Here is a 27,983-nt window from a genome sequence, read left to right as displayed (position 1 = left end):
AGAGTCAGAGCTGCCTTCGTCGTCGTCAGAAAGAGTGTGGACTCGCAGCTGTGGAGCTTCCGAGTCGCAGCCTCGCAGGGAGTTGCGGGCAGAGGAGCATGGAGAAGGAAGGCGGTGGCCACCATCACCACGCCATCCGAATCCCATCCCCAGGTCTGATTCCTGACTCCTCTCCTCCCATCCTAGGACAAATGTAGTCTGTTCCCCTCTCTTCTAGGGTTGAATTCTCGTATCACCTTCACCCAGTACAGTTCACGCGTGCCTACCTCCCCAAACCAGGGCTCTTCTCTGCGTCTGCGTGGTTTGGGGCCTCAACTTGATCGTCTCGCTGGTTGCTGTTTCCCTGCACCTGCAGTTTCTAGCGCAACGAGTCTCAAAGATGGATTCTGCAGAATGGGTACACCCAGCAGTTTCTAGGCATCTGGCAACCTTTTTTTCCCCCTTTCATTTTGAGTTCTCTTGATTGGTGCCCTCTAGAACTAGATGTTCTTTTTAGTGGCATGAGAATCAAGATTCCAGTGCACACACAAACCCCTTTTTTGGAACCTTTTCTGATTTCAGTCAAACCCACTAAGCAGACCCTGAAACATGTTGTTCCGCAGAAGAATAACTTGTTAATTCTTATGGCCGTACACGGATGATTCGAAGTGATTGGGCATTTTTCCGAACGACCACGTGGAACAACATATATAATAAAAATATATTCATATGAACAATATGATACTACGTACTATAGTTTTTTCTTTCAGAACCTAAATTCAATCCCTGTTTCTGGGTAGTAACTGGTCACACCGACCTCATTTTGCCCTCAGGCATTCTACCTTCCAATGTATGTACCCATTGTTTTCAATATCTTAGTTGTGTTTCAAACTCTTTGCAAGAGGCGAAAGACATCAGTTACCTGAAGTTTGCCAAAATCTCTGAATATCCTACTTCTAAACTGACCAAATCTCAGTCCATATCTTCATTCCTTATCAAACCACACACATCACTGTAAAACGTAGCATTGCTGGCCTATTGATAGGATTTCGGATCCTACCGGCGATTGGTCGGAGGTTGGAAGGGTGAGAGATCGGGGGTCGAGGCCTAAACCGCGATGGACCACGGCGGGGCGCCGTGATCCCGCGAAGGGAGAGGGTGGCGGCGCTACAGTACCGGCGCTACAGTGCCGCGGTACTGTTCATGAAAGAGAGAAGGCGGCTAGGGTTTCTCCCGGCTCCCTGAGGAAGCCGGAAACAATAATTGTTTCTGCTTACTAAATTAGTCCCTGATCACAAGTATTTATCTCGTCTATTGAAATATGAAAATAACCCCCTGATTCTATAGAAATTATCTAGACTTAGCCACTAATACCCTTTCGCCGGCCATAATGCATGCCGGTCATAACATCTCTCCCCGCCTGCGCAAACAGCTCGTCCTCGAGCTGAAAGTCGGGGAAGTGAACACGGAAATCCTCCAAGGGCTCCCAAGTAGCGTCGTCGTTCGGAAGCCCACGCCACTGGATCAACACATGCCAGACTCCACGGCGCTGCTGCGCCCGTAACGCCCGAGCCGGCTCCGGAGACAGCCGGCCATCGACGGTCGGCGGCAGCGCGCCTGGCAGTGCTGGCGGCTCCCCCCGATGGCGCTTTAGGAGGCTCACATGAAAGACATTGTGGAGCCGGGCACCCTCAGGAAGCTCCAGGCGGTACGCAACAGCGCCCACGCGTTCCAGGACCCGGAACGGCCCGGCGTAACGCGGCCCGAGCTTGTGCTTGGCGCGGGGGTCCAGCGACTGCGTAGTGCGGTGAAGTAGGCGTAGCCAGACCCAATCGTCGACGGCGAACTCGATATCGCGGTGGCAAGCGTCGTAGTACCGCTTGGCGAGCTGCTGGGCCTGTAGTAGACGTTGACGAACCTCCGCGATAATCTCGTCGCGGCCACGGAGGAGGGCGTCAGCAACCTCCGTGCGCGCCGTCCCCGGCTGGTACGGCACCATGGGCGGTGGCGGGCGGCCGTAGACGACCTCGAACGGCGACGCGCGAAGGGCGGTGTGGAAGGAAGTATTATAACAATACTCCGCCCACGAGAGCCAGTCCACCCATGCGCGAGGACGATCACCTGTAACACAACGCAAGTACATAGCAATCACTTTGTTAACCACCTCGGACTGGCCGTCGGTCTGCGGGTGGAATGTCGTGCTGAGGCGCAACTTGACGCCCGCCATCCGAAAGTGATCACACCAGACATGCCCGGTAAACACCGGATCCCGATCACTGACGATGGATGTGGGAAACCCGTGCAACCGGACGATGCCGTCGAAGAATGCCCGAGCGACGGAGGTGGCCGTATATGGGTGGCCCAGCGTAATGAAATGCGCATACTTCGAGAAGCGATCCACCACCGTCAAGCTGACCGACTTGCCGCCCACCTTGGGGAGGCCCTCGATGAAATCCATGGAGACGTCCGCCCACACTTGGGACGACACCTCCAAGGGCTGCAGCAGCCCGGTAGGCCGTAGAGACTCCGTCTTGTTGCGCTGGCATACCTCACAGGACCGCACCCAGTCTTGCACCAGGGTGCGATCGCTGGGAACGAAGAAGTCGGAGAGAAGGCGGTGGAGAGTCTTCTGGACGCCCTCGTGGCCAGCGGAGTGGGCCAGCGAGAGCACCTGGTGGCGCAAATCGCCGTGGTCGGGCACGAAGACGCGGTGCCCGTGGAGAAGCAGGCCGGCGTCCGAGCGCCAGGGCGCCTACAGCTCGCCGGCCACCAACTGCTGTTGCAGCAGCCGCGCATCAGCCGTCGTCACCGTCGCGCGGCGGATGTCATCAATGAAGGCGAAGGAGGGGCCCGAGATGGCGCACGCACTAGCGCCCCCTTCCCCCCCGAGTCGGCCACTGACTCGGTGTCGTGGCGGGACAGGGCGTCAGCCACCGTGTTCAGTCGGCCAGGGCGGTATTCGACGGTGAAGTCGAACCCAAACAGCTTGCTGATCCATTGGTGCTGGGGCACCGTCGAGAGGCGCTGGTCCAACAAAAACTTCAAACTGTAATGGTCAGTGCGGATGAGAAAATGACGACCCCAGATGTACGGCCGCCAGTGGCGCACCGCTTGCACCAAACCAATCAATTCGCGCTCATACGCCGCCAGCTTCAAGTGACGAGCCGCGAAGGGACGGCTGAAGAAAGCGAGGGGGCCGGCGCCCTGATGCAGGACGGCACCAAACCCCACGCCCAAAGCGTCGCAGTCCACCATGAACAACTGGTCGAAATCCGGCATTTGGAGGACCGGTCCGGTAGTGAGGGCGCTCTTGAGCGCCTGGAATGCCTCCCCCGCCTCAGCGTCCCACACAAACGCGTCTCGCCGCAAGAGACGCGTAAGCGGGGCAGCGATGAGGCCGAAGTCCCGGATGAATTTCCGGTAGTAGCCGGCGAGCCCCAGGAACCCCCGGAGGGCTCGGGCGCCACGCGGAGGGGGCCACGCCGCGACGGCAGCCACCTTGTCGGCGTCCATAGCGACGCCCGCAGCAGAGATGACGTGGCCAAGGTAGGCCACCGACGTCGCGCCGAAGGAGCACTTCGAGCGCTTGAGGTGCAGGCGGTGAGCACGCAGCGCGTTGAGGACGATGGCGATGTGCTGCAGATGCTCCGCCCACGATGAGCTGTAGATCAGAATGTCGTCAAAGAAGACGAGCACAAACCTTCGCAGGAGCAGTCAGAGAATGTCATTCATGAGGGCCTGAAATGTCGCCGGAGCATTGGAGAGGCCAAAGGGCATCACCAGGAACTCGTAGTGCCTGTGGTGGGTGCGGAACGCCGTCTTGGCGATGTCGTCCGGGTGCATGCGCACCTGGTGGTAGCCCAAGCGCAGATCGAGCTTAGTGAAGAATTGAGCCCCATAGAGCTCGTCCAGCAGCTCATCCACGACCAGGATCGGGAACTTGTCCTTGGACGTCTTGGCATTGAGGGCGCGATAGTCGATGCAGAAACGTCATGAATTGTCTGCCTTGCGGACCAGCAGCACCGGGGCTGAAAACGGCGACGTGCTGGGCCGAATAATCCCCTGAGCCAGCATATCGCGACACTGGCGCTCCAGCTCATCCTTCTGGAGGTGCGGGTACCGGTACGGGCGCACTGCCACAGGCGTCGTCCCCGGAAGGAGATGGATGCGGTGGTCGTATGAGCAGGGAGGCGGAAGGCCCTGAGGCTCGGCGAAGATGGCGGCATGCTGCTGTAGGAGGCGGTCTAGCAGGGGCTACTCGGAGACAGCCGCCGCTGCCGCAGTGGGCGCCTGCGACGCCGCGTCGGTGGCGCCACCCTCACCGCGCCAGAAGATGCGCCTGCACTGGCGCAAGAACGATAACGTCATCGCCTCGAAGTCCCACAGGAGAGGGCCCAAGGTCTTTAGGAAGGCGACGTCGAGGATGAAGTCGAAGCACCCCAAGTCGAGGCTGACGCACGTGATGGCGAAGGACTCGGACCCGACGACGAGGGGTACGTTGCGCGCGATGCCCACACACGGAAGTCGATCTCCGTTGGCGACGGTTACGCGGAGCTGCGCACCCCCCGAGGCACAAAGACCCAGGCGGCGCATGGTGGCACTCTAAAGGTAGTTGTGGGTGGAGCCGGTGTCAAGAAGCGCTAGCAAGCGCACGCCCTTGATGGAGACCGGCAGCAGCATAGTGTTTTCCGTGCGGATGCCGGCCACCGCATGGAGGGACACCACCAAGGCATTGGCTGCTGCAGGTTCGGCGGCCTGTTCCTCCTCTGCAGGATGAGGCTCATCAGCCGTCGCGTCGGCTGCCAGGAGGTCCTCGTCAATGTAATCATCAGCCTCCAAGTAGAAGAGCCGCGGGCACACATGGCCACGGACGTAGGGTTCGTCATAGTTGAAGCAAAGGCCCTACCGGCGACGTTCAGCCATCTCCACCGGGGAGAGACAACGGAAAGGGCGAGCGCCAGCCGTGGGCGCCTGCTGGGTGTTGGGCACGGCCTGCGCGGCAGCCCCGGCCTGGCCGTGGCCTCCTCCAGGGGCGCGCGGCGGTGGTAGCAGCGCCTGCCTCTGCTTCGGCCGTGGTCCCCGGAAAGGGGCCGGAGGAGCGACCGCCGCGGCGCGACGTTCAAATGCCCGGGCGAGGTACATAGCCGTCTGGAGATTCTGCGGATCGCGGAGCTCGACATCCACCTTGATGTGCTCGGGAAGACCACCCACGAACAGCTCGGCCTTCTGAGGTCCGGAGATGTTTCGAGAGTGGCAGAGTACCGCGTTGAAGCGCTGCGAGTACTCCTGAACCGTTGACAAGAAAGGCAGCCGCGCCAGCTTAGAGATACAAGTATTCCGCACGGCCGGCCCGACCTGGAGGTTGCACAAGGACCTGAAGCGATCCCACGGCGGCATGCCCTCATCTTGTTCCAGGGCGTAATACCACGTCTGTGCTGCGCCCTTAAGGTGGTAGGACGCGAGCCACGTCCGGTCGGACGCCAAGGTGCGCTGCCCGCGAAAAAACTGCTCACACTGATTGAGCCAGTTCAGCGGGTCCTCAGAGCCGTCATATGTGGCGAACTCCAGCTTGTAGAACTTCGGCGGTAGCCGGTCGGAGACGGCGTCGGCACCGGCAGCGGCTGCAGCTGCCGCTGCTGCGTCGACCGAGGCAGACACTCCAGCGTCGGTTGCTGCCAGGACCGCCTCCGGGATAAGAGTGTCGTCCATGCCGCCGTAGAGGACGCCGGAGACCGACGGTGCGGCGTAGAACGCCGGCGCAGCTGTGCTGGCCGAGTATGGAAAGGACGGCTGCGGCGTCGTGGACGTATAGATCGGGGCCGACGTGGCCATCGCCCACATCGGGATCGGGGACGGCGAGCGAGGGAATTGGATTTGGTGGATGGGAACAAATGATGGGCGGGGTGGGGGGTGGTGGGACGACGGCGGCGGCATGCCATACGGGTACGTGATCGCGAGGGTGGGCGTTGGCGCGGCCAGGGACGGGGGTGGCGGCGGCATGGGGAAAAGGTGCGGAAGCGGCGGCTGTGGTGGTGACCGCTGGGCGTGGAGCAGGTCCTGGAGGACGCCCCGCACCTCCTCCATGGAGGCCTGCATGGCCGCCATGTTATGGCTCAGCCCGGCAATGGCCACCGAGGTCTGTTCCTGGGACAGGAGAACGACGGGGGCGCTCGCGCCCGCTGAGTGGGCGACGATCGCCCCAGAAGTCATGGGGACAGTGAGCGAGGTGGAGGGCGGCGGCGACGATGGGCGCGGCGGCGCGGACAGCGGAGGAAGCGAGGCCGAGGGCTGGGGACCTGACATCTCTGATACCAGGTTGATAGGATTTCGGATCCTACCGACGATTGGTCGGAGGTTGTAAGGGTGAGAGATCGGGGGTCGAGGCCTAAACCGCGATGGACCACGGCGGGGCGCCGTGATCTCGCGAAGGGAGAGGGTGGCGGCGCTACAGTACCGGCGCTACAGTGCCGTGGTACTGTTCATGGAAGAGAGAAGGCGGCTAGGGTTTCTCCCGGCTCCCTGAGGAAGCCGGAAACAATAATTGTTTCTGCTTACCAAATTAGTCCCTGATCACAAGTATTTATCTCATCTCTTGAAATATGAAAATAACCCCTGCTTCTATAGAAATTATCTAGACTTAGCCACTAATACCCTTTCGCCGGCCATAATGCATGCCGGTCATAACACCTATACATCTTAGAACCGATCATCAGTAATTATTAGTAGAACCAATAAATCTCGAGCTTCATTTTCTTTTCATTTTGCATATCACCATGCTGTTCACGGCCAGCGTCTCTGAATTTCCAATTTCCTTTGCTGCGTGTAATAATAGATAATATAGCAATGGGGGAGGAGACCACGCAGGCAAATGGCTCAACGACGTCGTCGCTGAGACGGAAAGCAGCCGAGGTGATGGCCACCTCGCTGGAGACGTACCGGAGCAAGCCGTTCTCCTTCTGGCTACTCCTGTTCCTGAGCAGCGGCGCCATGCTCACCGCGTTCCCGGCGTCGAGCCTGCTCTCGCGGCTCTACTACAACGACGGCGGGCAGAGCAAGTGGATCCTGTCGTGGGCGGCCGTCGCCGGCTGGCCGCTGCCCGCGCTGCTCCTGCTACCGCTCTGCCTCCTCGGCAAGGCGTCGCCGACGCCGCTGTCGCTGTCGCTGTGCTTCTGGTACGCGCTCCTCGGCTTCCTCAGCGCCGCCGACAACCTCATGTACGCGTGGGCGTACGCGTACCTCCCGGCGTCCACGGCCTCGCTCGTCGCCGCGTCGTCGCTCGCGTTCTCGGCGCTCTTCGGCCGCGCCATCGCCAAGAACACGCTCAACATGTCCTCGCTCAACGCCGTCGTCGTCATCACGGCGGGCGTGGTGATCGTCGTGCTGGACTCCGGGTCGGACAGGCCCGCCGGCGTCACGCCCCGCCAGTACGCGCTCGGCTTCGTCCTGGACGTGCTCGGGTCGGCGCTCCACGGCCTCATCTTCGCGCTCTCGGAGCTCGTGTTCGCCAGGGTCCTCGGCAGGCGCTCCTTCCACGTGGTGCTGGAGCAGCAGGCGGCCGTGTCGCTCTGCGCGTTCGCCTTCACCTCCGCGGGTCTCGCCGTCGCCGAGGGATTCCCGGCGATGCGGCACGAGGCGGCCCGGTTTGCGCACGGTGGTGAGGCCGCGTACGCGAACGTGATGGTGTGGACGGCGGTCACCTTCCAGCTGGGCGTCCTCGGCGGCACCGGCGTGCTGTTCCTGGCATCCACCGTCCTCGCCGGCGTGCTGAACGCTGTTAGGGTGCCCCTCACGAGCATCGCCGCGGTGATCTGGTTCCATGACCCAATGAGCGGGTTCAAGATCTTGGCTCTGGTCATCACGGTGTGGGGGTTCGCGTCCTACATGGTTGGGCACTCTGGTATCAGGAAGCCGTCGAGAAGTTGATAAGATATCGTACATGTCCAGTCCAGAACTATGTTTCAGGCTCGCTGCAGAACTAACTTTCTTTCTTTCTTTATTTTTTTGAGACCAGCAATGCAAGGGCGACCACCAGTTCAGTGCCTTGTCGGTACCAACCGACTGCCATGCGTCTATAGAGGGCCAAATGGGCTGCCCTGCGTGGCTCGGCCTCGGCATGTCCCCAAAAAGCACGACCAGATTTGATCGCATCAGGCATGTGCCGCCATAGGCTTGATGCTCGGCTGAGGCATCACGCTGGTCTGTTTCTCATGCCGGGCCAACCCGTAGCTCGATAGTGAAGCCGCACCTCCATGAACAGGGTACACACATTCAAGCGTTCAGCAGCTGTTAAAGAATAATAAAAAAACTCAATCCGCCGGGCTAGATAGTTCCGGCCATTTTTGCTTAATAAGGCCATGTTTAGTTCACCTTAATTCCAAACTTTGGCACTATACAAAAAGAAGATTTCCCGTCACATCAAACTTGCGGTACATGTATGGAGTACTAAATGTTGACGAAATCAAAAATTAATTGCACAGTTTGGTTATACTTTGCGAGACGAACGTTTTGAGCCTAATTAGTCAACGATTAGACAATTATTACCAAATACAAACGAAATGCTACAGTTCGCTACAGTAGTCTACAGGAATTCAGGCGGCGCCGATTCCTGCCACCTAAACATGGCCTAAGAAGAAATATTCTCGGGAATACCTCCGAACCTATGTCGCACCCATACATAGCGGCATAGGCGGACCCAGCACTAGGGCAGCCCAAGCCATGGCCCTAGTCGTGGCCCATGTAACAAGTGCAGGTCTTCAGTTTTTAGCCCATTAAACAACCCAACCCAAGCAGGCCAGGCAACAGAGTAGCACAACAGAGCACTAGAGCCGCTCGGGGTTTCCCTTCTCGCTCCGTAGCTTGCTCGCTTCGCGAGACTCATGACTGCCACCGCCGCCTGTCACCCACGCTGCACCGCCCGCTGCCGTCGCCCATTGCCCGTCACCCCCTCCAGCCATCTGCTCCGCGCTCCGATTCCATGGCCTTGCCCCCTCCGCTCTGCGCTCTGCGACGGTGCCGGCCGCCCGCTCACTGCCCGGCTCCTTCCTTGCATGCGAGCAGAGTAACTGAGCAAGCTTCCCTTGTTAGATTTAGATCTGAAACCGATTTTGATTCCAAATTTCCGGTTTCTAATTTCGCTACGCCATCGCTCGCCGGCCGGAGCCCTGCTCTGGCAGAGCAGGAACTCTGGAATAGGAAGAGTGAAGGCATTTCTTCTCTTTATTTCAATTCTCTGCTGATTTTGATTCTAACTTCTAGGTTTACAATTTCAATTTTGTCATTTCTATGTAGAGTTTGAACTTTTGATTCCAATTAGAATATAATTTTATAGATTTCTTAATTTGTTTAGAAGATGAAGAGGACTAGAACTTTAGCATCATGTTGTTCTCGGCCAGTATAACACACACATATATATAGTCATATAGACTAGTGCAGCGATTGGTATTTCACCTTTGAAATTTGGCTCTAGTCGTGAATGAATCCTGGGTCCGCCACTGCATTGCGGCACCATAGCCCATGTGAGACTGGACCAGATCTTAGACTTGTTCTTTGACGTGGGACAGGCGAGCGGATTTTTTTACAACACACAAATCTTGGCACAATACATTCCCAAATTACACAGAAAAATTTGAAATTCAAAATACATAATATTATATCCAGATTCTTTCATCTACTTCTTCCTCAATGGTCCCTCGAACGTCGGAGCCAAAGTGTAGTCCTTATGCCAAATCCAATGACCCATCCACAACATTAGACATGCCGCAAGAAAATCGGCAGTTCCATCGTCGGGTACGACATAGGATGCAGATTCATCACCTTGAGACATTGAATTCCTCTCCGCGACTATCATATCAACGATGGGATCGATGATGCGGAGTTGTTGTCCTCGTAGGTGGCTCCCAGAAGCACCCCCTCCCCCTGTAGATAAAGGTCGCAAATTGGCCACCTGCTAATAAAATCGATGCCTGCAACGGCGATCTCGTCGTGGCAATCACCGAAGTCATCGTAGGAAACACGGCCCCGATCAAAAATCATCTAATTTCGTTGGTAGATTTATTTGTCTAAACCGTAGACAAACTAGACATAAAACTGCAAAAAAAGAGAGATAGGTCTCCTCTCCTTCTTACCTTCAGCAGAAGCACCAGAGAGGAAGAATAAGAGGTGCCCTAGGTGGGAGGCGCGCGACGGGCGAGGACCTGGGAGCGGCAGGCGGCGTTTTCCTGATCCTAGGCGGTGGCTCGTGTTGTATCTAGCAACTATCGTAGGATTTGTTAAGATGTCTAAATAAAGACGATCTTAGTAGCTCAAATATATATCACTGATTTACAATTGACTAGCTCATCACATGATCATGAGCATCTACAAGAGACTCTCTATATCCTTCCTAAATACTAGGAATAGAGATTTTGGTGAAAAGCTACCCTCCAACAGCTTTTCTAAATAGTTATCCAAATATAGCCATCTTATATTCCAGATTTTTTTGCTAACCAAAAATAGAAGACGAGAATGACTCTCTAGAGTGTGTATGAGATATAGAAAAACTGTTAGAGAGTGGAAAGATATAGAAAACGACTCTTATGCAAATGACTCTTCAAATGATGATTTACAGAGTGAGATTTAGAAATGCTCTTTCATTCAAAAAAAATAAAGATTTAGAAATGCTCTAAGAGTAAGATATATATAGATAGAATATATTAAAAGATCATAATTTTTAGACTTTGTTAGCAAACGTAGTGGCTTCTTTTAGTGCTTTTGTAAATAAGATAATAATACTCTTAATTATTCTCTCCATTCCAAACTAAGTTAATTTTTAGAATCACTATAAAAAAGGAAATATTCTATGATTTATCTAGTGAAAAAAATGTCTATGATTTATGTAGTGACATTAATATGACTAAACTTAAAATAGTTTGACATAGGACAACTCTAGAAGTTTAGATTTTTTTTGTTGGACAGATGGGGTAAATAGATAGGCTGCTGTTTTTCCACGAGAAACCCGATGGAAGGCGTGGAGAGACTGCGCTTGGGCGGCGGTAAACTATCTACTAACTCCTTGGAGAAATCTCGCCGCTGGCTTCGATGGAAATCTAATTCTAAACAAATCACATGTCTTGTTTGAATGCATTGGGTTCTTCTCGCGATGCTTGGAGGTTCCCATGCTAGCTGAGGTATGCACTGAGGTGTCAAGCTAGGGATATATATGCTGCGTTCTAGTATGCGTCGGTACGCGTTACAGGTTCCGGCCGGGCCTCTACACTGTCTACTAGCCAGGCACACACATATGGTGTCCGGAGTGCCTAGCATCATCCTTCGGGTGCTCTGTAACTCGGCTAAGGTGTTTTAGGTCAGAAACACAGAGTGATTGGCGAATGGAGGTGTCCATGTCAGTGCATGGACGTCTTCCTCTGCTGCGTTGGCTGTTAGTAGAGCGTTCGAGTGGAATGGAACCAGCCATCCCGAGGCGTCGGCGCGTCGCTGCACTGCACACGACAGATCGAGTACTACTAATCCCCAGACCCCACTGTGCCGTGTAATGTGTATCTCGTTCGGTCGCGCTTCTCACTGTTCTTTGATGAATTCTGCTTCGTCGACCCATATGCACCGTGTCGGAGCCAATCGATGGAACGTGCCCACTGTAGGCTGTACACGGCATTTCAAAATCTGGCCCGTAGTGGAGAGAACCGGAGATCACCGAAACTGACAAACGTAGGACATGTCAGTTCAATACATATACATATATGCATATATATTATGCTCCCCCTCGACTTGTAGCGTTGTAAGCTCATTCTGCTGAAAGCAACCAGTAGCCTGCCACTGCGAGCATCGTGTATCACGGGCGGCCTGAACCAGATTATATATAGCGCTCCAGCCAGGTTCCATCGTACACAACAAAAAAAAGGTTTCCATATTTCCTAAGAAGTTCTCTTACAAGTATCCTACAGCTTTTAGTACATATTATTAATGGTAGTATTTTTAGTAGTGGAGATCGATCCAACAGTTCTGTTACTATAAAGCTTCTAGCTTTCTCAATAGTATTGGCAAGTATATAACCCCGACAAACCTATATATTAGTCTCAGTTTTATAGCTAGTACTATAATAATAAACAAGGGAACGTAGTAAACCGTTGGCCATTTAAAAAAACCAGTGCGAAAAAAATAAAAATAATTAGTCGTCTAGTGCTCACCACTACTCACGGATACCTTTTAACTCTCTCAGTACTATACTACTCTAACAAATAGGAGTATATTATAGGAAGGTTCCAAAAACTGATAGACCAATCATGTCTTACGCAATCTAGAATAAGAAAAATGCATCTATCACAGAGCATAGCAATGCAATGTAGTACGTCCTTCTCCGCACAAAGACTGCCTCGTGCCCTCTCGTCTATCCTACCAATGCAACATGACAATTGACAAACCCACAATATATAGCTGATTGGTCGAGAGGAGAACGTCGCAGTCTAGTTTCCGACAACAAGCTGGGCTATATATACGCCCGCCCCGGTCATCACCATTCCATTCACCGGCATCGATCAACGGCAAATATAGAAGTAGCTGCACCAAGCAATGGCGGACTTGTACCTCGCCGTTAGCGGATCAATTCTCGAGCTCGCCTTCTGCTTCCCCGCCGAGCCACCCCCGAGCACCCCCGCAGGAGCTACTGCCGCCGCCTTCATGGGGGTCGCTGTCTGTCTGGCCGTCCTCACGATCTTCGTCAGGATGGCTCCTCCTGATGGTGGCGCCCGAGCCGTGGGCGTTCTCCCTCTCGGCCATGGCATGATGGTCACGTTGGAGAAGCTTCTCGTCTCCGCCGGCATGGCGGCGGCGGCTGCTTCGGTTGCTATACGCATCTGCGCAACGACCACGTACTAGCTAAGCTAGCTAGCTATATATCTATATCTTTGGGCCTGCTAAATTGAACTATGCGCGGACTTTCGTTGCGTGCACCTACGTTATGAGATTTCAACAGGCAGGAGAGAGATATAAGTAAACCTTCTCGATCATGCAAGTGAAATGTCAAGTTCAGACCAGAAAAAGTGCGAGATCGTGTGATGAAAATTTGGTTTGAAATGAAATTAGCATTGTAAAAATGAATGAAATTATGGCATAGAGTGACATATATATATATATATATATATATATGTATATATATATATATATGTATATATATATGTGTGTGTGTGTGCGCGCGCGCGGTTGAATGTTTGTTCATGTGCATGCAGGTGTTGCTTGAGACGGAACATGGTCGATGATGGAGCTAGAACTAGGTTTAGAGAGAAAATAAAATTTTTGAGACTATATAAATTCAAAAAATGATTGAGATCATATCAGTCAAGAATGTCGGAGAAAAATTCGACGCTTGAATAAATCACACGTCCAGCACCAGGGGCAGCTCGTCCTCTTGCCTCCTCGCTGCATGCAGCTTGGCTCTAACTCTTATCGGTTAGCGTACATGAGAGTCATACACGCTTTCATCATCTTGCGTTGGGCAACCCTGGCCGACCAAGGAAGGCCGGGAACCGCGCGCTCCATGGCGTTGCCCCGACCAGCCGTTCACTCAAGATGACGAGGGGAATCTTTCTCCAGACTCTGACGGGAACTCAGAGCCTAACACACGAACAGAGTTACGGGCTCCGAGCCCTGTCTCCTTGCCCTCGCGAGAGGCCGTGTTGGCCACTCCCGGCTCAAGATCACGCCCGGAGCGTGACGCAACGCGTCTCTCTCTCTCTCTCTCTCTCTCTCTCTCTCTCTCTCTCTCTCTCTGCAAGAGCGTAGTACGTATGAGAATAGAAACAGCCGACAATGAACTAGGCTAATTGTTGTGCCTCCAAATCAAATCTGCATAATATATCTACTAATTACATATATGCTGATAGGCCCATTTGTCTTGGGCCCTCGGCGGCCGCACTGGTTGCCCACGCGCTCCACTTCCGTTCTGCCGCGTCGAGTCGCTTGAGCACGGGCCACGCCTCCATCTCAGCCTCATCGTCAAGGTCACTCGTGAAATGTTCATGTCTGTTTTCTTGTACTATTTTGGTTCTTTGGCATGCCCTGCCACTGCATGTTGTAATTTTGCAATGTAGCAGGAATGAAAATTTGACTTTTCTAGCTGCAACCTTCATCCTCGGCTATACTTCATTTGCATAAGATCTTGGCTGCAACCTTCATCCATCTCCAAGCCTTGCTTATCACCTCAGTGTGAACCCAACCTAGGTTAGTCCATTAGTTGTCTGAGTTACCAAAATCAAACTAGGGCTTTCAATAGGGGGGAGGTGGAGACCAAGAGCAAGAGAAGAAGGTGCAATGCTTCGAGTGCAGAGATTGGGGACATGTGAAGGACTGTCCAAGGAAGATGGAGGCAAGTGCTAATATTGCAATATTTCTGGGTGACTGAGACATTGAGAGGAATCTTTTCTAGACAGTAGAGGGGATGGCATTGCAGTTGTACTAGTTGCAAGGATGGATGCATTGTTGGAGGTGGAGTTACCAGTGATGTAGTTTCAAGGATAGCGAAGCTTCCTGAGGCAGCAAGTTTGATGTCAAGTCAAACTCATCGGGTTGCTCTTCATGAAGCGGCAAAGTCATCAACTCAAGTCCAGAGTTCATGGTGGTTCCGCATGACAACCTTCAAGTTCACTAATATTCGTCAAGGTGGAGATTGTTGGAAAATGTGTCAAATATTTTTTATTAAATGGGTTACACTGGACTTATGTTGTAATTATCAGTAGAGGGTTAGGTAGAGCTAAGTGTTAGGCACTTGTAACCTGACCTTCTCTATAAAACGGAGAGGGATGCACTTGTAACAAAAGAAGGTGAGAGGCAACACGACCACATAGCAACAGGCTCACGGGGGGTGTTAATGGCATTGGCCAGCGCCCCAGGGCGGCCAGAGTCGCGGTTTCGAGGAGGAGCACCCATAACCATGCTCTAAGGATGTAGACTTCGGTCAAACCTTGTTACCATATCTCGAGTCTCTGGTGTGTTATGTGATCTCATATTACCATCGCCTAGGTAGATTCAAGTAATCACTTTTGGATCAGACTTCAATATCGCAACAATTTACATGAGCATGTATCACATGACTCATGAGTTGTGACCAACAAAACAATATTCGGTGTAACCCTTTTGTCATATGCAACCTTTTGTTATTATTGTCAACAGCCATGTTCTCGACTTCACACATGTGCCCGCATTTTCTACATTTATAATGGCATTGTTTTTTTTCATTCGTATGCGACATAGACAACGACGCGTCTATTGTGACTTTATCGACTTCGAGATCTCTACTGATTCAGTTTTTTGGAGACAGGATTTAACGACGTTATTCTTTTTGTGGTAGATGACATGTCCGCCGATAACAAGGCGTCTGTGGTAAATTCGTCAACTTCTAGATCCGTTGATTCAATCTTTCGGAGGCATGTAATAAGTTACTTAATCCCAATTACTATTACCGATTAGGAGGGTTTATGTTGAGATGAAGTGGTTAACAGAAACCGCCGTCTTTCCTACAAGAGGCCCTTCGCTCGGTGCACAAGGAAGAGGGTGAAATAATGTTAATTCTCAGTGCACCGAGGAAGAGTTGAGCCATTGCCGTCATGAAGTCTGCACACAGGGGGAGGCAATAACGTTTCTCTGTAGTGCAACACTGCAACTGCACAACCTCTCGAAATTGCCCGACTTTGTCTTGTGCTGCCTAATCTTCTGATCTGCACTACAAATTCGTCAGTGTGTGCTGGTTCCGCAGGTACGGCGTGGCCGCGTGGCAAGGCACAAACTGTAGGGGCCGAGCGCCGCTGCCGTGGCGAGGATCCGCGCCCGCGCCGTCCGCGCAACACCGCCCGCGCCGCCTTGCAAAATATTTGACAATAACAGCTCACTGGATTCAAAATAGTCACGCATAGGAAAGGAATCAGCTTTCAAAATTATACATACTAAACCAAAGTGACCATATCCTGCAGGGTCCTACTCGTATTTTTATGAATTGTATCATCCTACCTTAACCTTGCTGATTTCACCTATGGTAGTAGCTTTGTAAGCCAATAGAGATGCCCTAATCACACGCCCAAGTTTGTCAAATCAGTTGAGTCTTTCAGATCTGCATATAGATCTAAATGTCGGTGTTGCGATCCCAGCCCCTCTCTGAAACACAATATTTAGCTCATTTGCGACCAATCAAATCTGTAACTATGCTCCACTGATGGAAGTAGCTTTCCAGCCAAACTCCATTTACCAAGTTTAGGTTTCAGGGTTCATGATGATTCCATTGTAGATTTGTAGGTTACTGGATCAGAAATCAGAATAGGCCGATGGTAGTTGGTTGGGGGCCGTGTTAGTTTTTTTATCTGTTTTTAGGGGTTTACAGATCTGATAGTGCAGTGAGTCAATGAAATACCGGCGACAAGAGGTGGCCGCATGATTAATAATTGGTGCAGATCAATATTCATCAACTAAGGGTCACAAAATTGACCACACACCTTTTATTTAAAAACACGGTTAAATTTCTTGTCATGTGTCAAAATGCCTTAAAAAACTAAGACCATTATTTTTTTCCAGGTTATCTAGAGAACTCGATCTTCCACCAGCTTCCAGGACTTCATATCACCAGAACTCATGCAGAGGAGTGGCATATTACAGAGCACATAAATGTCAGTTTTAGTATATCCATTTTGTTTTTGCTTGAATCTGATTATTATTTAAACTCTGCTATAAATTTGACAGAAGAGTCACGTCTTAGGCTGAACATCATTCACTTGTGCTGTGGTTAGTAAAGGTGTATTTTAGGGCATGTCAGATAAGGTTTTTAAAAGTCACTGTTCAATCCAGCACACCTGTTCTGTAAAATTTCTATGCATGAAACTTTTTTGTATCAAATTTCCTTTGATGGTATTCCAAATATATAACTATTGTTTCCAATAATTGACAGATGAATATAGTAAACATCATATGTTGGTAAGCATATTACGGGATGAAAGTGCAGAGCCAACAACTCTTGATTTATCACTTAATTTCTCTACTGAGCAAGAGATTGATCAAGGTGGATTTGGGATGGTTTACGGCTATGACTTTATTGCAAAACTCCACATATTAGAACCTTGACCAGATTATTCCTGTCGAACTCAGTGGAAAGGTTCAGCAATCACAAGAACAAACACCTGCAGTCATTAGAATGATCCATTCAGCAATCACAAGAACAAACACCTGCAGTCATTAGAATGATCCATTCAGCAATCACAAGAACAAACCTGCAGTTTTTGGCTGGTGATGCAACCGTCGGACAGGCAGAGGTGGATCGGCGGCCCGCTGGACGATAGTGGAGATGGATCTAGTTGAGTGAGGGAGAATGGTCGTCGTGGATCTCGACTAACCTGTTGCTGCGGCGACGAGCGGCGTCTCCCCGTCTTCGTTGGGCTCTGCAGCGCCGAGAGAGAAGGGATCGGCCAGTGAGGACGATGGTGGCGCCCGCGACGGCGAAGACAGTGCAGGACCCTGAGGGTGAGGGAGACGTCGGGGGCGGCGGACGAGGATGACAGTGCCCGCGCTTGGTTCGATGACGGTGGCCGAGGCACGTGCGACGGCGAGGACGGCTCTAGACTCTAGGTGACGATGGGGATCGGCGGATGCGGAGGACGGCAGCCGGCCGCGCGTGGAGCGAGTGCGCGAGCGATGGCGGCGTGGCGCGAGGTTTCCTTTTGGTTCGCGAGAATGATTCTACCGGGGGAGGACAGGAGCGGGGGTGGAGGCGGTCTCCGCGCCGCGCCGGAGCCGGAGGATGCCCGCCAGGAGCGGGGGTGGAGGCGGCGGCGGGTCTGAGGGGATTGCAGGGAGCAGGAGCTGGGGTCGGAGGGAGCGTGGGCGAGATTCGTGTGTGGGCGGCAATCATGCGTGTGGGGGTGGGGGGATCGCATGCAGGGTGAAGGCGAAGGAGCGTGCGGTTTTCGCACGACGGATCAACGATTCTCTTATGGATTTTTTAGTTGTAGAGAAGAGAAGAGATGGCGGCATGGCGTGGCAATCCGAACTTGACAGCGTTTGGTTTGAGGGATGAGTAGGGATGGGATGGAGCGGTTCCATTCCTACCAGCGTTTGGTTGATGAACGAAGGGATGGAGCCGCTCTCATACATGGAATATTCGCTGAGATTCGGAGTGAGCCTGTCCCAAAAATTTGGCCGAACGAACTCGCTCCACTCGGACGGCGCTCACGCTGTCTCCCTCTTGTGCGTGCCTAAGGAGGAGGAGCGGACCGAGCGAGCTGGCGGGTGGAGCCGCAGCCATGGATGGGCGGAGGATCACTGGACTCGAGGCCGGGGCAAGCGTAGCCGCACGCGCCACGGTAGGATTTGGGCGAGTAGAGATGGCCGGCAAGCGGAGATGGCCGGAGCAGTACAACTCGATTGGATCTGGGCGAGCTTGGGGTGGCCGAAGACGGTCGGCGAGCGGAGATATATGGCCGGAGCGGCGTGGCCGGAGGCGGAGGCGGCCATGGGCGAGCGGTGGCGTGGACGGAGTCGCGGTCCTCGCGGAGACGGGTATCCGCGCGGGCGGCAGTTCGTTGTCGTGGGGTGGAGGAAGAAGACCGGATAGGAAATTTCAATGACATAGGGCACCCACATCTACGGTGACTTAACAGATCTGTTATTACATTCATCGCTATCAATCTATCCCTCCGACCAAACATGTTCCATCCTTTCAATCAAACAGAAGAATAGAAACCATATCATCCCTAAATTAATGATAGAACCATTCTATTTTATCTCGCTCTCCGACCAAACGCACTCGAATCCCCCCCCCCCTTTGACAGGTTGCATCGAGCCCTCGTACTCCGCCTCCGTGGTCACCATACCTCCGCTTCATCATGGCCATCCACACCGTCGTGGTGCCCGCGCGCCGGCATGGGGTTCTTAGCGGACGCGGACACGTCTGCGACAGCTCTTCTTCGCCTCCCTCGTCGACAAGCTGCTGGGACGCATCTACTATACACCGACACATCCAAACATGGTTTGGGCTCAACCTGCCGCCCAATGAGGCGTTGGATGGGGAGAGGGCGGCGCCAGCAGCCTTGGATCCGAATTCGACGAGCTTCTCCCTCTAGTTGGATGGATACGTAGGATGGAGGGTTGCGGGTGGCGGCACGGCAGGAAGGAGTAGGACGACACCGCTTCTTTCCTCAACTTCATGGACATGGAGATGGATGGTTGTAGGTGGTGGCACGGTGGGAGAGAGTAGGGTGGCAGCATAGGAGAGAGTCAGGACCAGAAAAAAAAAGTTGGGGGCGGAGGAAAACTATATGCACCCTGAGAGACGGGACTAGGAAGGAAGATTTGAGGGTTTTATTGGAGTGAGTTTCTTTTGCCTCTAGGATAGTCCTAAAATATAGGGGTAAAAGTTCTGTTTAGAGTCTCTCATGGCGTTCGGCTGGTGGCCTCAACAGTGAATTTTGGATGGTTCTGGATGATTCAATGGTGTTCTGTGAGAGAGAATAAGCTAAAATAAGCGGAAACAATCCGATAGTAGACCAGTCGAACGCATTGTCTGTTGTTGGAGATACCATTATCATATGCTTGCAGCATGCTGCTTTCTTACTGCAACGCCGCAGGCATTTGTACCATTCTATATGGCTATGTGCAGAATATATGTACTGCTGATAAATAGGAAATGATTCCCGGACAAGGAACACTGTGAAAGAATTTCAGTCCGACTCGTCCGTATCCGTGTTTGCGTGCCAACAGAAAAATACAAATAAATTTCCACATAAACAAATCATGGCGGGCGGAGCCTGTATATATAGGAGCTGGGAAATCATGGCGGCCCACGCGTCTTGGAAAATACCTGAACAATGCTTGTTTGAGAAACCTAAGTGCCAGGCGAAAGGAGCAATGTTACATGCAGCACCAAGCCTTATATACACGCTGGGGCTGAGGCACCAAGGTCCATGTCAGCAATATTAATTCGTTTTATCTAAGCCTGGAGTTTTTGTCGTTTCTTGTAAGCAAACAAAATGGCGAACCAGCTACTAGTAGCCGTGTGCTGTTTGTAATTTCCCACCCCTCCAAAAATAATATCGTGCTCTGTCCCTCTGTCTCTATATACTCCTAGTTAACGCTAACACACAGCTTTAGCATCGTCTCAAGAATATGCTGGTCAAATTTGCAGAGTGTTTTTGTGTTGGTCAAGTGTATTCTCTTGGGTACTCAGCAAATAAGTTCTTTGTCGAATGCTGCCATAAAAATACTCGGCAAAAAAAAAACAATCGGAAAAGAGGTGGTTTGCCGAGTGTCAAAAAAAAAAAACACTCGGCAAAAATGGGGTTTGCCGAGTGTTTTTTTTACACTCGGCAAAGGAAAAATTATTTTTTCTGGGAAAGAAAGAGAAGAAAAAAAATTAAAAAAAATCTTTGCCGAGTGCCCAGATCTAAAACACTTGATAAAGGAAAAAATATTTTTTCTAGGAAAGAAAGAGAAGAAAAAAATGAAAAAAAATCTTTGCCGAGTGCTCAGATCTAGGACACCCGTCCTCCCCTCCTCCCTCTCCGGTGCCGGCGCGGCCTGCCCTCCCCTCCTCCCACGCCGGCGCGGCCCGCCCTCCCCTCCTCCCTCGCCGGCACACCTCCCTCCCTCCTCCACCGCCTCCACCAGATCTGGCCCCAGCTCGGTCGCCCCCTCCTCTCCCTCTCTTCCCCGGCGGCGGATCCGGCCCGGCCGCCCCCTCCTTTCCCTATCTTCCTCGGATTCGGCGGCCACGTCCTCCTCTCCCTCTCTTCCCCGGCGTGGCGAGTGGTGGCGTGGTGGTGGTGGGCGGCGGTGGCGTGGTGGTGGTGGCCGGTGGTGGCTTGTGGCGGCGGCCGTGAAGCCGGGGAGCGGAGACGAGACGTAGGGCAAGGGCGCCGCCGAGGAGACCGACAGCTGCCGGCGGAGACCGGCCAGTGGTGGCTTTTTTTTCGAAAAAAATGTTTGTGATGGTTTTTTTTTATTTTTCGAAAAAAATATTTACCGAGTGTATTTTGGACACTCAGCAAAGTTTTTGTCGAGTGTCCGACAAAAAAAAAAAACATTCGGTAAACTAAAGTTTGTACACAACCAGTTTACCAAGTGTCGTTCGGCAAAGCTCCGGAATCCGGAAACGCGTATCTGGTATGCCATTACTGTCATGGGCATCGCGGTGGCTGCGTGTATGTGGTTTGGAGACAGTACGGGGGCGTTTCCGACCACAATTTTCGTCATATTAATGGCCATTTCCTACTACATGTCGGTTACTGCCATATATGTTGAGGTTAGTAGCGCCATCTAATTCCACGCGTCAACTACTATTCAGATGAGCACAGATTCAAAGAATACATACAGTGATACTACTATACGTATAATGTAATATAGCCCGAATAAAAGGATTGTGTGTCCTGGGATAAACAGGATCGGAGTGTACCAGCTGGGCTTGCGAGTTTGCAACTATTTTTTTTTTTTTGCGAGTTTGCACTTATTCTGTAATGAACTATATCATATATGTTGTGTGATGACAGATGTGATGAGAGTTTTTTACCATTACCTTTAGTCACCGCTATGCACTTATTTTTTACTGCTTGTTATTATGTTTAATCCCTGCGCTGTGCAATGTGTATGTTTAATCCCTTTCTTATGTTTAATCCCCCTGTTTATTCCAAAAAAAAACTGCTAGTTGTAACTTGTATACAAAGCCCGTTTGCTGGTGGCCCGGATTTGCATCAAGCCCGCAATGGGCCGCAGAACGGGCACAGGCATTACTGGGCTAGCCCAACGACGAAACGACGTGGGCCCGTCATCACTCGTCACATCTATCAGACACTCCGCACCCTTGCAGAGGCAAAGCGTCGAACACATGGCGTGCGCCATCCTCCGCCGCGCGCGCTCTCTCACCGCCGCCGTCGCCCACGCGACCCCCCGAGTTGCTGCCGCCTTCGCTTCCGCTTCCACTTCCTCCTCATCCTCCGTCGTCGCGCCTCTGCGCTCCCCACTAGATGACCGCCTTCTCCGCCTCCTCCGCTCCGAGATCACCTACCTCGCGGAGCGCCGCCCTCCCTACCCGGTAAGGCAGTAATCCCCTCCCTCCGCCTCACGTTCTCAGCAAGACCCTCACGGCTTCCTCCTCTTCGTGCAGCCGCCGAGTAGCTTCAAGTCGTTTGCCGTGGAGGACCGCCCGGGGGAGCAGTGGGTGCGCCTCCGGGCCACGCGCACCACCGCGGGAGCCGGAGCCGAGGAGGTAAAGGTCGAGGCCACCATGTTCGACGGCGCCGCGGAGCCTGTCCCCGACGACGCGCCCCTCTTCCGCCGCGTCGAGTCGCTCGAGCGCGGGCCCCGCCTCCACCTCAGCCTCATCGTCGAGGTCACCCGGGGCGAGCGCGTCCTCGGCTTCATCTGCTCCGCCTGGCCCGACGACCTCGCCGTCCGCCACGTGCTCATCCTCAAGGCTGGCGGCAGCGGCGGTGGTGGTCGTGGTGGGCGCGATTTCGAGTATGGATTACTGTGTGGTGCAGTGAGCTGTCTGTGTCAAGCAGTTTGTTCGTTCGTTTCCTGAGGTTTGTGTGATTTGGTTCGCAGGAAACTGGGGGCTGAGGAGAGGGAAGCGGTGGCGAAGTTCTTGAAGGAGAGGGAGGTGGACGACGAGCTCGCCGGATTCTTACACGACTACATGGCAAACAAGGAGAAGATGGAGCTGCTCCGGTGGTTGAAGACTATCGAATCATTCCTTAACAAGTGGGATAAGAACGCACACGGCAGGTAATATGGGTGATGAATATGTCTCCTTGATTGTAGGTAAATTTAGTCTGAGTCGTCGTAGAAATGAGTTCAAGTTAAAGGCACATTGTTGGAAAAAGGTCGAAGTATAATTACCCATGTACACGGTCACAAGCCCTGAATGTTGAGGGGTGGGAAAAACAAACAATCCATCCATTAGGTAAGGAATCATTTCAAAATTCATAGTACTGTGGATATTCCTACTTAGTCTGGGTGGGGAGATGATGAGCTAGCAGCTGTTTGGCAGTCACCAGAAATGTTGATATTTTGCTTCGTCTCCATGTTTTGTTGAATAATTGACCTAAGAGAGAAATGGAAATGAAAGTGCAAGTACCTTTATTGATAAAATTTATACCTACAGTCAGCTCCTGTTCTGTAAATTCAAGCTTGCTTTTGGGTTTTAACCTCTAGTGTGTGTAGTTTAGTTTCTGAAAGAAAACGGAATACATGTGGTCCAACAAGACTGTCAAATGATATACAGCCATTTGCCGATGGCCTACCTGTGGTAATTTTCAGTAGGTTACTGCTGTTAAATTGTTGTAGCCAACTTGTGCCAACCCCAAAGTTCAACGAGGCGCCAGGCGCTATCTAGGCACTGACCTATAGCCTAGCACTAGCCTAGCCTAGGCCAGCCTAGGCGTTTCAAGGCGTTTTTTTAGACGTTTTGCCAATTTAGCACACAACATATATATATTATATATATAGCAGAAAATGCTGAATAAATTAGTTAAATAGAAGCATAGAGTAGCTGAATACAGTATATAAAAGAGAGGGCAGTAGACAGACCTCAGTGGCTTACTGGCTTAGTCTCTAATCAATAGACAGCTTGTTCCTAGTTCCTACAGCAAGGATTGACAACTTGTAAATACTCAATAGACAACAAACAGTTCATTAAAAATAGAAAATAGCAAGTTGATACTTATCTGAATGATTTCAACCATCTCCCATCCATGAACAGACCATAACAGTAGCTAGTAATTACAAATTTTAAAGCACGAACAAATGGACAGGACAACAGTACAAGTGCACAACACAATTCATAAATAAAGGTCTTGTTCAAAGACCACATAGTTCTCACAAAGAAGAAAAACACAGTCACACAGCAGCAGTTCATAAGTTTCAGACATACATGAATGCATCGTAAAAGATAAACCATGACATGATAAAAAGGCCCCACTACCATATCATCTTTCTTCTTCTATAGGGTTCCACATAATCATCCTCATCTTCATCAAACTGTTCTTCTTCGGAGTCAAATTCTTCTCCTTCATAAAGCTGTCTCACTCTTGCACTTCTACGTAGCTTAAGTTGTTCTTCTGCTCCCACTACATCTCCAATAACAGACCAAGGTATCCCTATACTTTTCATCTTATCTTCCTCATCTCTATAGACAACTAATGCACAATCATCTCCATTCTCATGTAGGAAACCTTGAGCTTCAGTTGTATCATTAGACAAGAGAACATCACTGATCTTCTTTGACTCGATCTTTTCTTTCTTATTAATTAGCTTGGAGTTGAATTGAATATAGACCAATTTATTCAGGCGGGGTGTAGTAAGCCTATTTCTCTTGTTAGTGTGTACCTATAAATTTAAAATAAGAGCATTTTCAAGTCTGCAATTTAATTGTAATGCTGCTGCAATTTTCAGGTAGACAGGTACTAACCCCTTCAAACCTGCTCTAATTTCTTTCACAACCAGAAGAGCTTGATATCAAAGATAGGATCCTTGTAGCCATCTTCTGTAAAGCTGGTGTTTTAGTTCCATACAGTCGCCACCATGATGCTGAAATAAATGAAAAACACCTCTATTAGTTAGTATCCATTTATTGTTAGATGAAAACAGCAAACAACCATGTTGTAATCAAATTTATTGTAATAACAAGTAACTCTACCTGGGTTGTAATCAAAGTTTTCAAAAGTCCTTGCAAGCTTCTTGTTAAATGGTCCTTCTCGATTCTGAAACTTTTTCAGTTCAATGTTGGCAGCCTGATCTTGCTTATCCTCATCATGATAATAAAAAGTCTCCACACAACTGATAAATCCTTCTGTTATTGTGGGCTCATCAAAGATTGATGGGTTACTGTAACTATAGTGTGGATTCAGCAAATAAGCTATCAAATGCAATGGAGAATCAAGTCCTCCTTTCATCTTCTTGTCATTAACAACAATTACCTCCTTGAGCCGGGACTCATTGTTGCCGAAGGCCTCTTTGATCTCTCTCTTTGCTTTTAGTAGTTCTCCATAAACGAAACCCACGGATGGCTTCATATCCCCATCAACCAAATGGAGAACCCATTCTTCAGCACAATTAGTGCACAAGTTCATTATGCTTCTCCTCTTCCTATCTGACCAAACATCAGTCATAATAGAGCACCCATTCTTCAGCTTCTCGGCTTCACGTTCTTGCAGCAAACTCTTGGTTCTTGCATATTCTTCTTTCAACAATCTCTCCGGCAGACCATACTGAGTTGGAGGTTCAAGTCCAGCCCCAAATTGTCCAATTGCTTCAACCATTTGTTTGAACTCATCATTGTCACATGCATTGAATGGTATTGCTGCCAATGTTACAAAAAAAAGGTTAATTAGTGTTCAATATAGCCATAATAGCATCTAATGAATTCTGAAATATAAATACAGAATAGGAACTTATCATGTGTATAGACCCGTCTTGCAATATATTTATGCACCTCATGTGTTCTTTCTTTCCAAAGCTCCTTGTTCAGCTTCTGTTGAGTGAAAGATTCAGATTTGGTTGCTTTAGGATCAATATCACGTGTCCATTTGTCAATGGATCCTAATTTGTGAGGCTCTGAACTTTCAATACAAGTGACTTCCTCTGACTTTCCACCTCCAACCCAAGAAACATTCACTTCCTCTCTAAGTTCTAGTTCACGAACAGTCTTCTCCTCCTCTTCCTTTTTGCATCATTTAGTGCTTTCTTGCACTTCTCTTTAGCCTCTAGAGCCTTCGGTGTTCTGGCCTTGCATTTCATCGCAAATTGTTTCTTTCATGGGCCACATGTTGCTTCAACCTATAAACCCCTCCTTGCATCATATTGTCACAGAGTTTGCATTTCACCTTGTCCTTGTTGTTAGCATCAACAAGAACCCCCATATTCTCATCCCACATCATCCGAAATCCTTCTCAGGAGATTCGCTCCCTCAGTGTTCGCTCCCCCAGTTTCAGGTGCAACCTCTGTTGTCGACATCCTACATTCAGATTTCAGTGAGCATACATTCAGGGTTCAGTGACATCAATATTACCAAATGACAACAGACATTCAGTATGCAATAACCTATACATACATTCAGATTTCAGTGAGTTCAGTGAACATTCAGGCAATACATACATGTAGCAAACCAGCTATAACAATAAGTGACACATCCTACATTCAGGCATTTAGAGAAGGCATTCAGAGTAACATTCAGGCATTCATGCATTCAGATTAGGCATTCAGAGTAGGCAGACATTCAGATTCAGACCACAGATCAGGCTCTCTAACATTCAGGCATTCAGAGTAGTCATTCAGAGCATTCAGGCATCCAGAGTATTCAGCTTAGGAGCAGGGGAGGGGAGGGGAGCAGCGAGCAGGGGGGAGGACTGACCTTGGGGCTGCCGCTTAGGGAGGACAGGAGGACACCGTCGGGGAGGGATGCGCCTGCGGGAGGGGTGCGCCGACGGGAAGACGAGACTGGTGGGGAGGAGCTTCTAGGCGGGGAGCAGTGCGACCGGCGGGGAGGCGCTTGCAGGCTGGGAGGGTCTTAGGGACGGGCCACGGGGAGGAGCTTCCAGATGGGAAAGAGCGCGGCCTGCGGATCCACCTGCCCGGCGCCGGCAGGGAGGAGCGCGGCCGTTGGGAGCAGCTTCCCAGAGGGGTCGCAGCGTTGCAGGCGGAGGCAGGTGAGGGGCAGCGGCCGTCTGAGAGCAGGAGAAGCACAAAACAGGCAGGCGCGCGCGTCCTTTTCCCCCTTCTCCCTCTTATACTTCCCGCACGAGGCTTCTTTTCCCGCGCCCAAAGCCAGCTGCGCGCACGCGCTTCCGCGGGGGCGGAAAATTTCGCGCGCTCGCCCGAGGCGTCCGCCTCCACGCCACCTAGAGTGTCTGCGCGTCGCCAAATCGCTGCCGAGGCGCCGCCTTGCGCCGCCGAGGCGCTGCACCCGCCTAGGGGTCCGCCTACCTTCGTAGGCCAGGCAAAGCTCATCGCCTCCAGATTAGTCGCGCCTAGGCGCGCCTAAGATGTCGCCTTTTGAAACTTTGGCCAACCCACAACCAGAAGCCCACAAATAAGTTTTCTATTACTATTCTGTATCCACAATAAGCCATACTAATCATTATTGGCGCCCCGAAATCTCTGAACCCTCTCTCAACTTGCAGACACACTGCCAATGTAAGGTGGTGTTTGGATCCAATGACTAAAATTTAGGAGATGTGTCGGGAGGATGTTGCATGGTGTGTTCGGATACTAATAAAAAAACAAATTACATAATCCGTCAATACTCATCGAGACGATTTTTTTAAGCCTAATTAATCCGTCGTTAGCATAAAGTTACTGTAGCACCACGTTGTCAAATCATGGACTAATTATGCTTAAAAGATTCGTCTCGTAAATTAGTCATAAACTATGCAATTAGTTTCGTAATTAGTCTATATTTAATATTTCATATATGTGTCAAATATTCGATGGGACAACGACCAAACACCATCTAAGCGCGGTTACTCCCTGGACTGGGAATGAATAGGCTCTAAGGACCGGTGATGGTCTCCTGCAGTCTCTGCCGTGCTATCTGACTATTGTGTGCTGAAGAAGTTTTTTTTTTATCAGTTTAGATGGCTCAGCGCTCTTGGAAATTGATGATCTGGATATCTTACTGTATTATCATTTGTTTGTGATAAGATTGTCCTCTACACTCAACAGTGTATCTGTTAAAATCTCTCCCATTTGATTTTTTTTTCAATGCTAAATCTGTTCATTTGGAATTTCCAATGAGTTACTACGTGCGTGCTAGAGTAATCTGCTCTTCTAAACTCTTACAGTCCAATGTGAAAGGGGCTGCAACGGTTGGATTAAGCGGGCGACGGCTCAGAAGGGAACCTGCCAGTGCCAGCCTGCCAGGTAGAGAGGGGGCTTACGAACTCACTGACTAGCGGGGCCCACTGGCAGATTCAGTCATCCCCTCAACGGCTAGTTCCACCCCCGCAGCCGTTGGGACAAAAGCCAAACAAAACCAGAGGAGCTCGCTC

General features: G+C 51.0%; 2 protein-coding genes across 4 annotated transcripts; both read left to right on the top strand.

Moving 5' to 3' along the window:
* The first annotated feature begins 20 nt into the window (after window positions 1–20).
* Window positions 21–8,382, top strand: LOC136546723 (probable purine permease 5). Its single transcript, XM_066538692.1, has 2 exons — window positions 21–153; window positions 6,812–8,382. The coding sequence occupies exons 1-2, from the start codon at window positions 99–101 to the stop codon at window positions 7,900–7,902; spliced, it is 1,146 nt and encodes a 381-aa protein (XP_066394789.1). The 5' UTR covers window positions 21–98; the 3' UTR covers window positions 7,903–8,382.
* A 13,332-nt stretch (window positions 8,383–21,714) lies between these two features.
* On the top strand, window positions 21,715–27,890 carry LOC136542266 (uncharacterized protein At2g39795, mitochondrial-like). 3 transcript variants are annotated; one of them, XM_066534614.1, is made up of 4 exons: window positions 21,715–22,030; window positions 22,103–22,455; window positions 22,543–22,722; window positions 23,945–24,366. In XM_066534614.1, the coding sequence occupies exons 1-4, from the start codon at window positions 21,824–21,826 to the stop codon at window positions 24,045–24,047; spliced, it is 843 nt and encodes a 280-aa protein (XP_066390711.1). In that variant the 5' UTR covers window positions 21,715–21,823; the 3' UTR covers window positions 24,048–24,366. The 3 variants fall into 3 exon arrangements, with proteins under 3 accessions (XP_066390711.1, XP_066390712.1, XP_066390713.1); XM_066534615.1 differs by lacking the exon at window positions 23,945–24,366 and adding an exon at window positions 27,777–27,890 and having other exon boundaries at window positions 21,723–22,030; XM_066534616.1 differs by lacking the exon at window positions 23,945–24,366 and adding an exon at window positions 24,391–24,705 and having other exon boundaries at window positions 21,732–22,030.
* Window positions 27,891–27,983: the final 93 nt, after the last annotated feature.

The sequence above is a fragment of the Miscanthus floridulus genome, chromosome 3, assembly GCF_019320115.1.
Source record: "Miscanthus floridulus cultivar M001 chromosome 3, ASM1932011v1, whole genome shotgun sequence".
Taxonomy (NCBI): Eukaryota; Viridiplantae; Streptophyta; class Magnoliopsida; order Poales; family Poaceae; genus Miscanthus; species Miscanthus floridulus.
The sequence above is the reverse complement of the archived record's forward strand: the minus strand, read 5'-3'. Positions and strand labels throughout refer to the sequence as shown.

Excerpts from the sequence above, each read along its gene's own strand:
- LOC136546723 (XM_066538692.1), top strand. The coding sequence starts at position 99 with ATGGAGAAGGAAGGCGGTGGCCACCATCACCACGCCATCCGAATCCCA. Across the intron at positions 154-6,811 it reads CATCCGAATCCCATCCCCAG|ATAATATAGCAATGGGGGAG; the intron begins GTCTGATTCCTG and ends GTGTAATAATAG.
- LOC136542266 (XM_066534614.1), top strand. The coding sequence starts at position 21,824 with ATGGCGTGCGCCATCCTCCGCCGCGCGCGCTCTCTCACCGCCGCCGTC. Across the intron at positions 22,456-22,542 it reads CGTGGTGGGCGCGATTTCGA|GAAACTGGGGGCTGAGGAGA; the intron begins GTATGGATTACT and ends TTTGGTTCGCAG. Across the intron at positions 22,723-23,944 it reads GATAAGAACGCACACGGCAG|GGTTCCACATAATCATCCTC; the intron begins GTAATATGGGTG and ends CTTCTTCTATAG.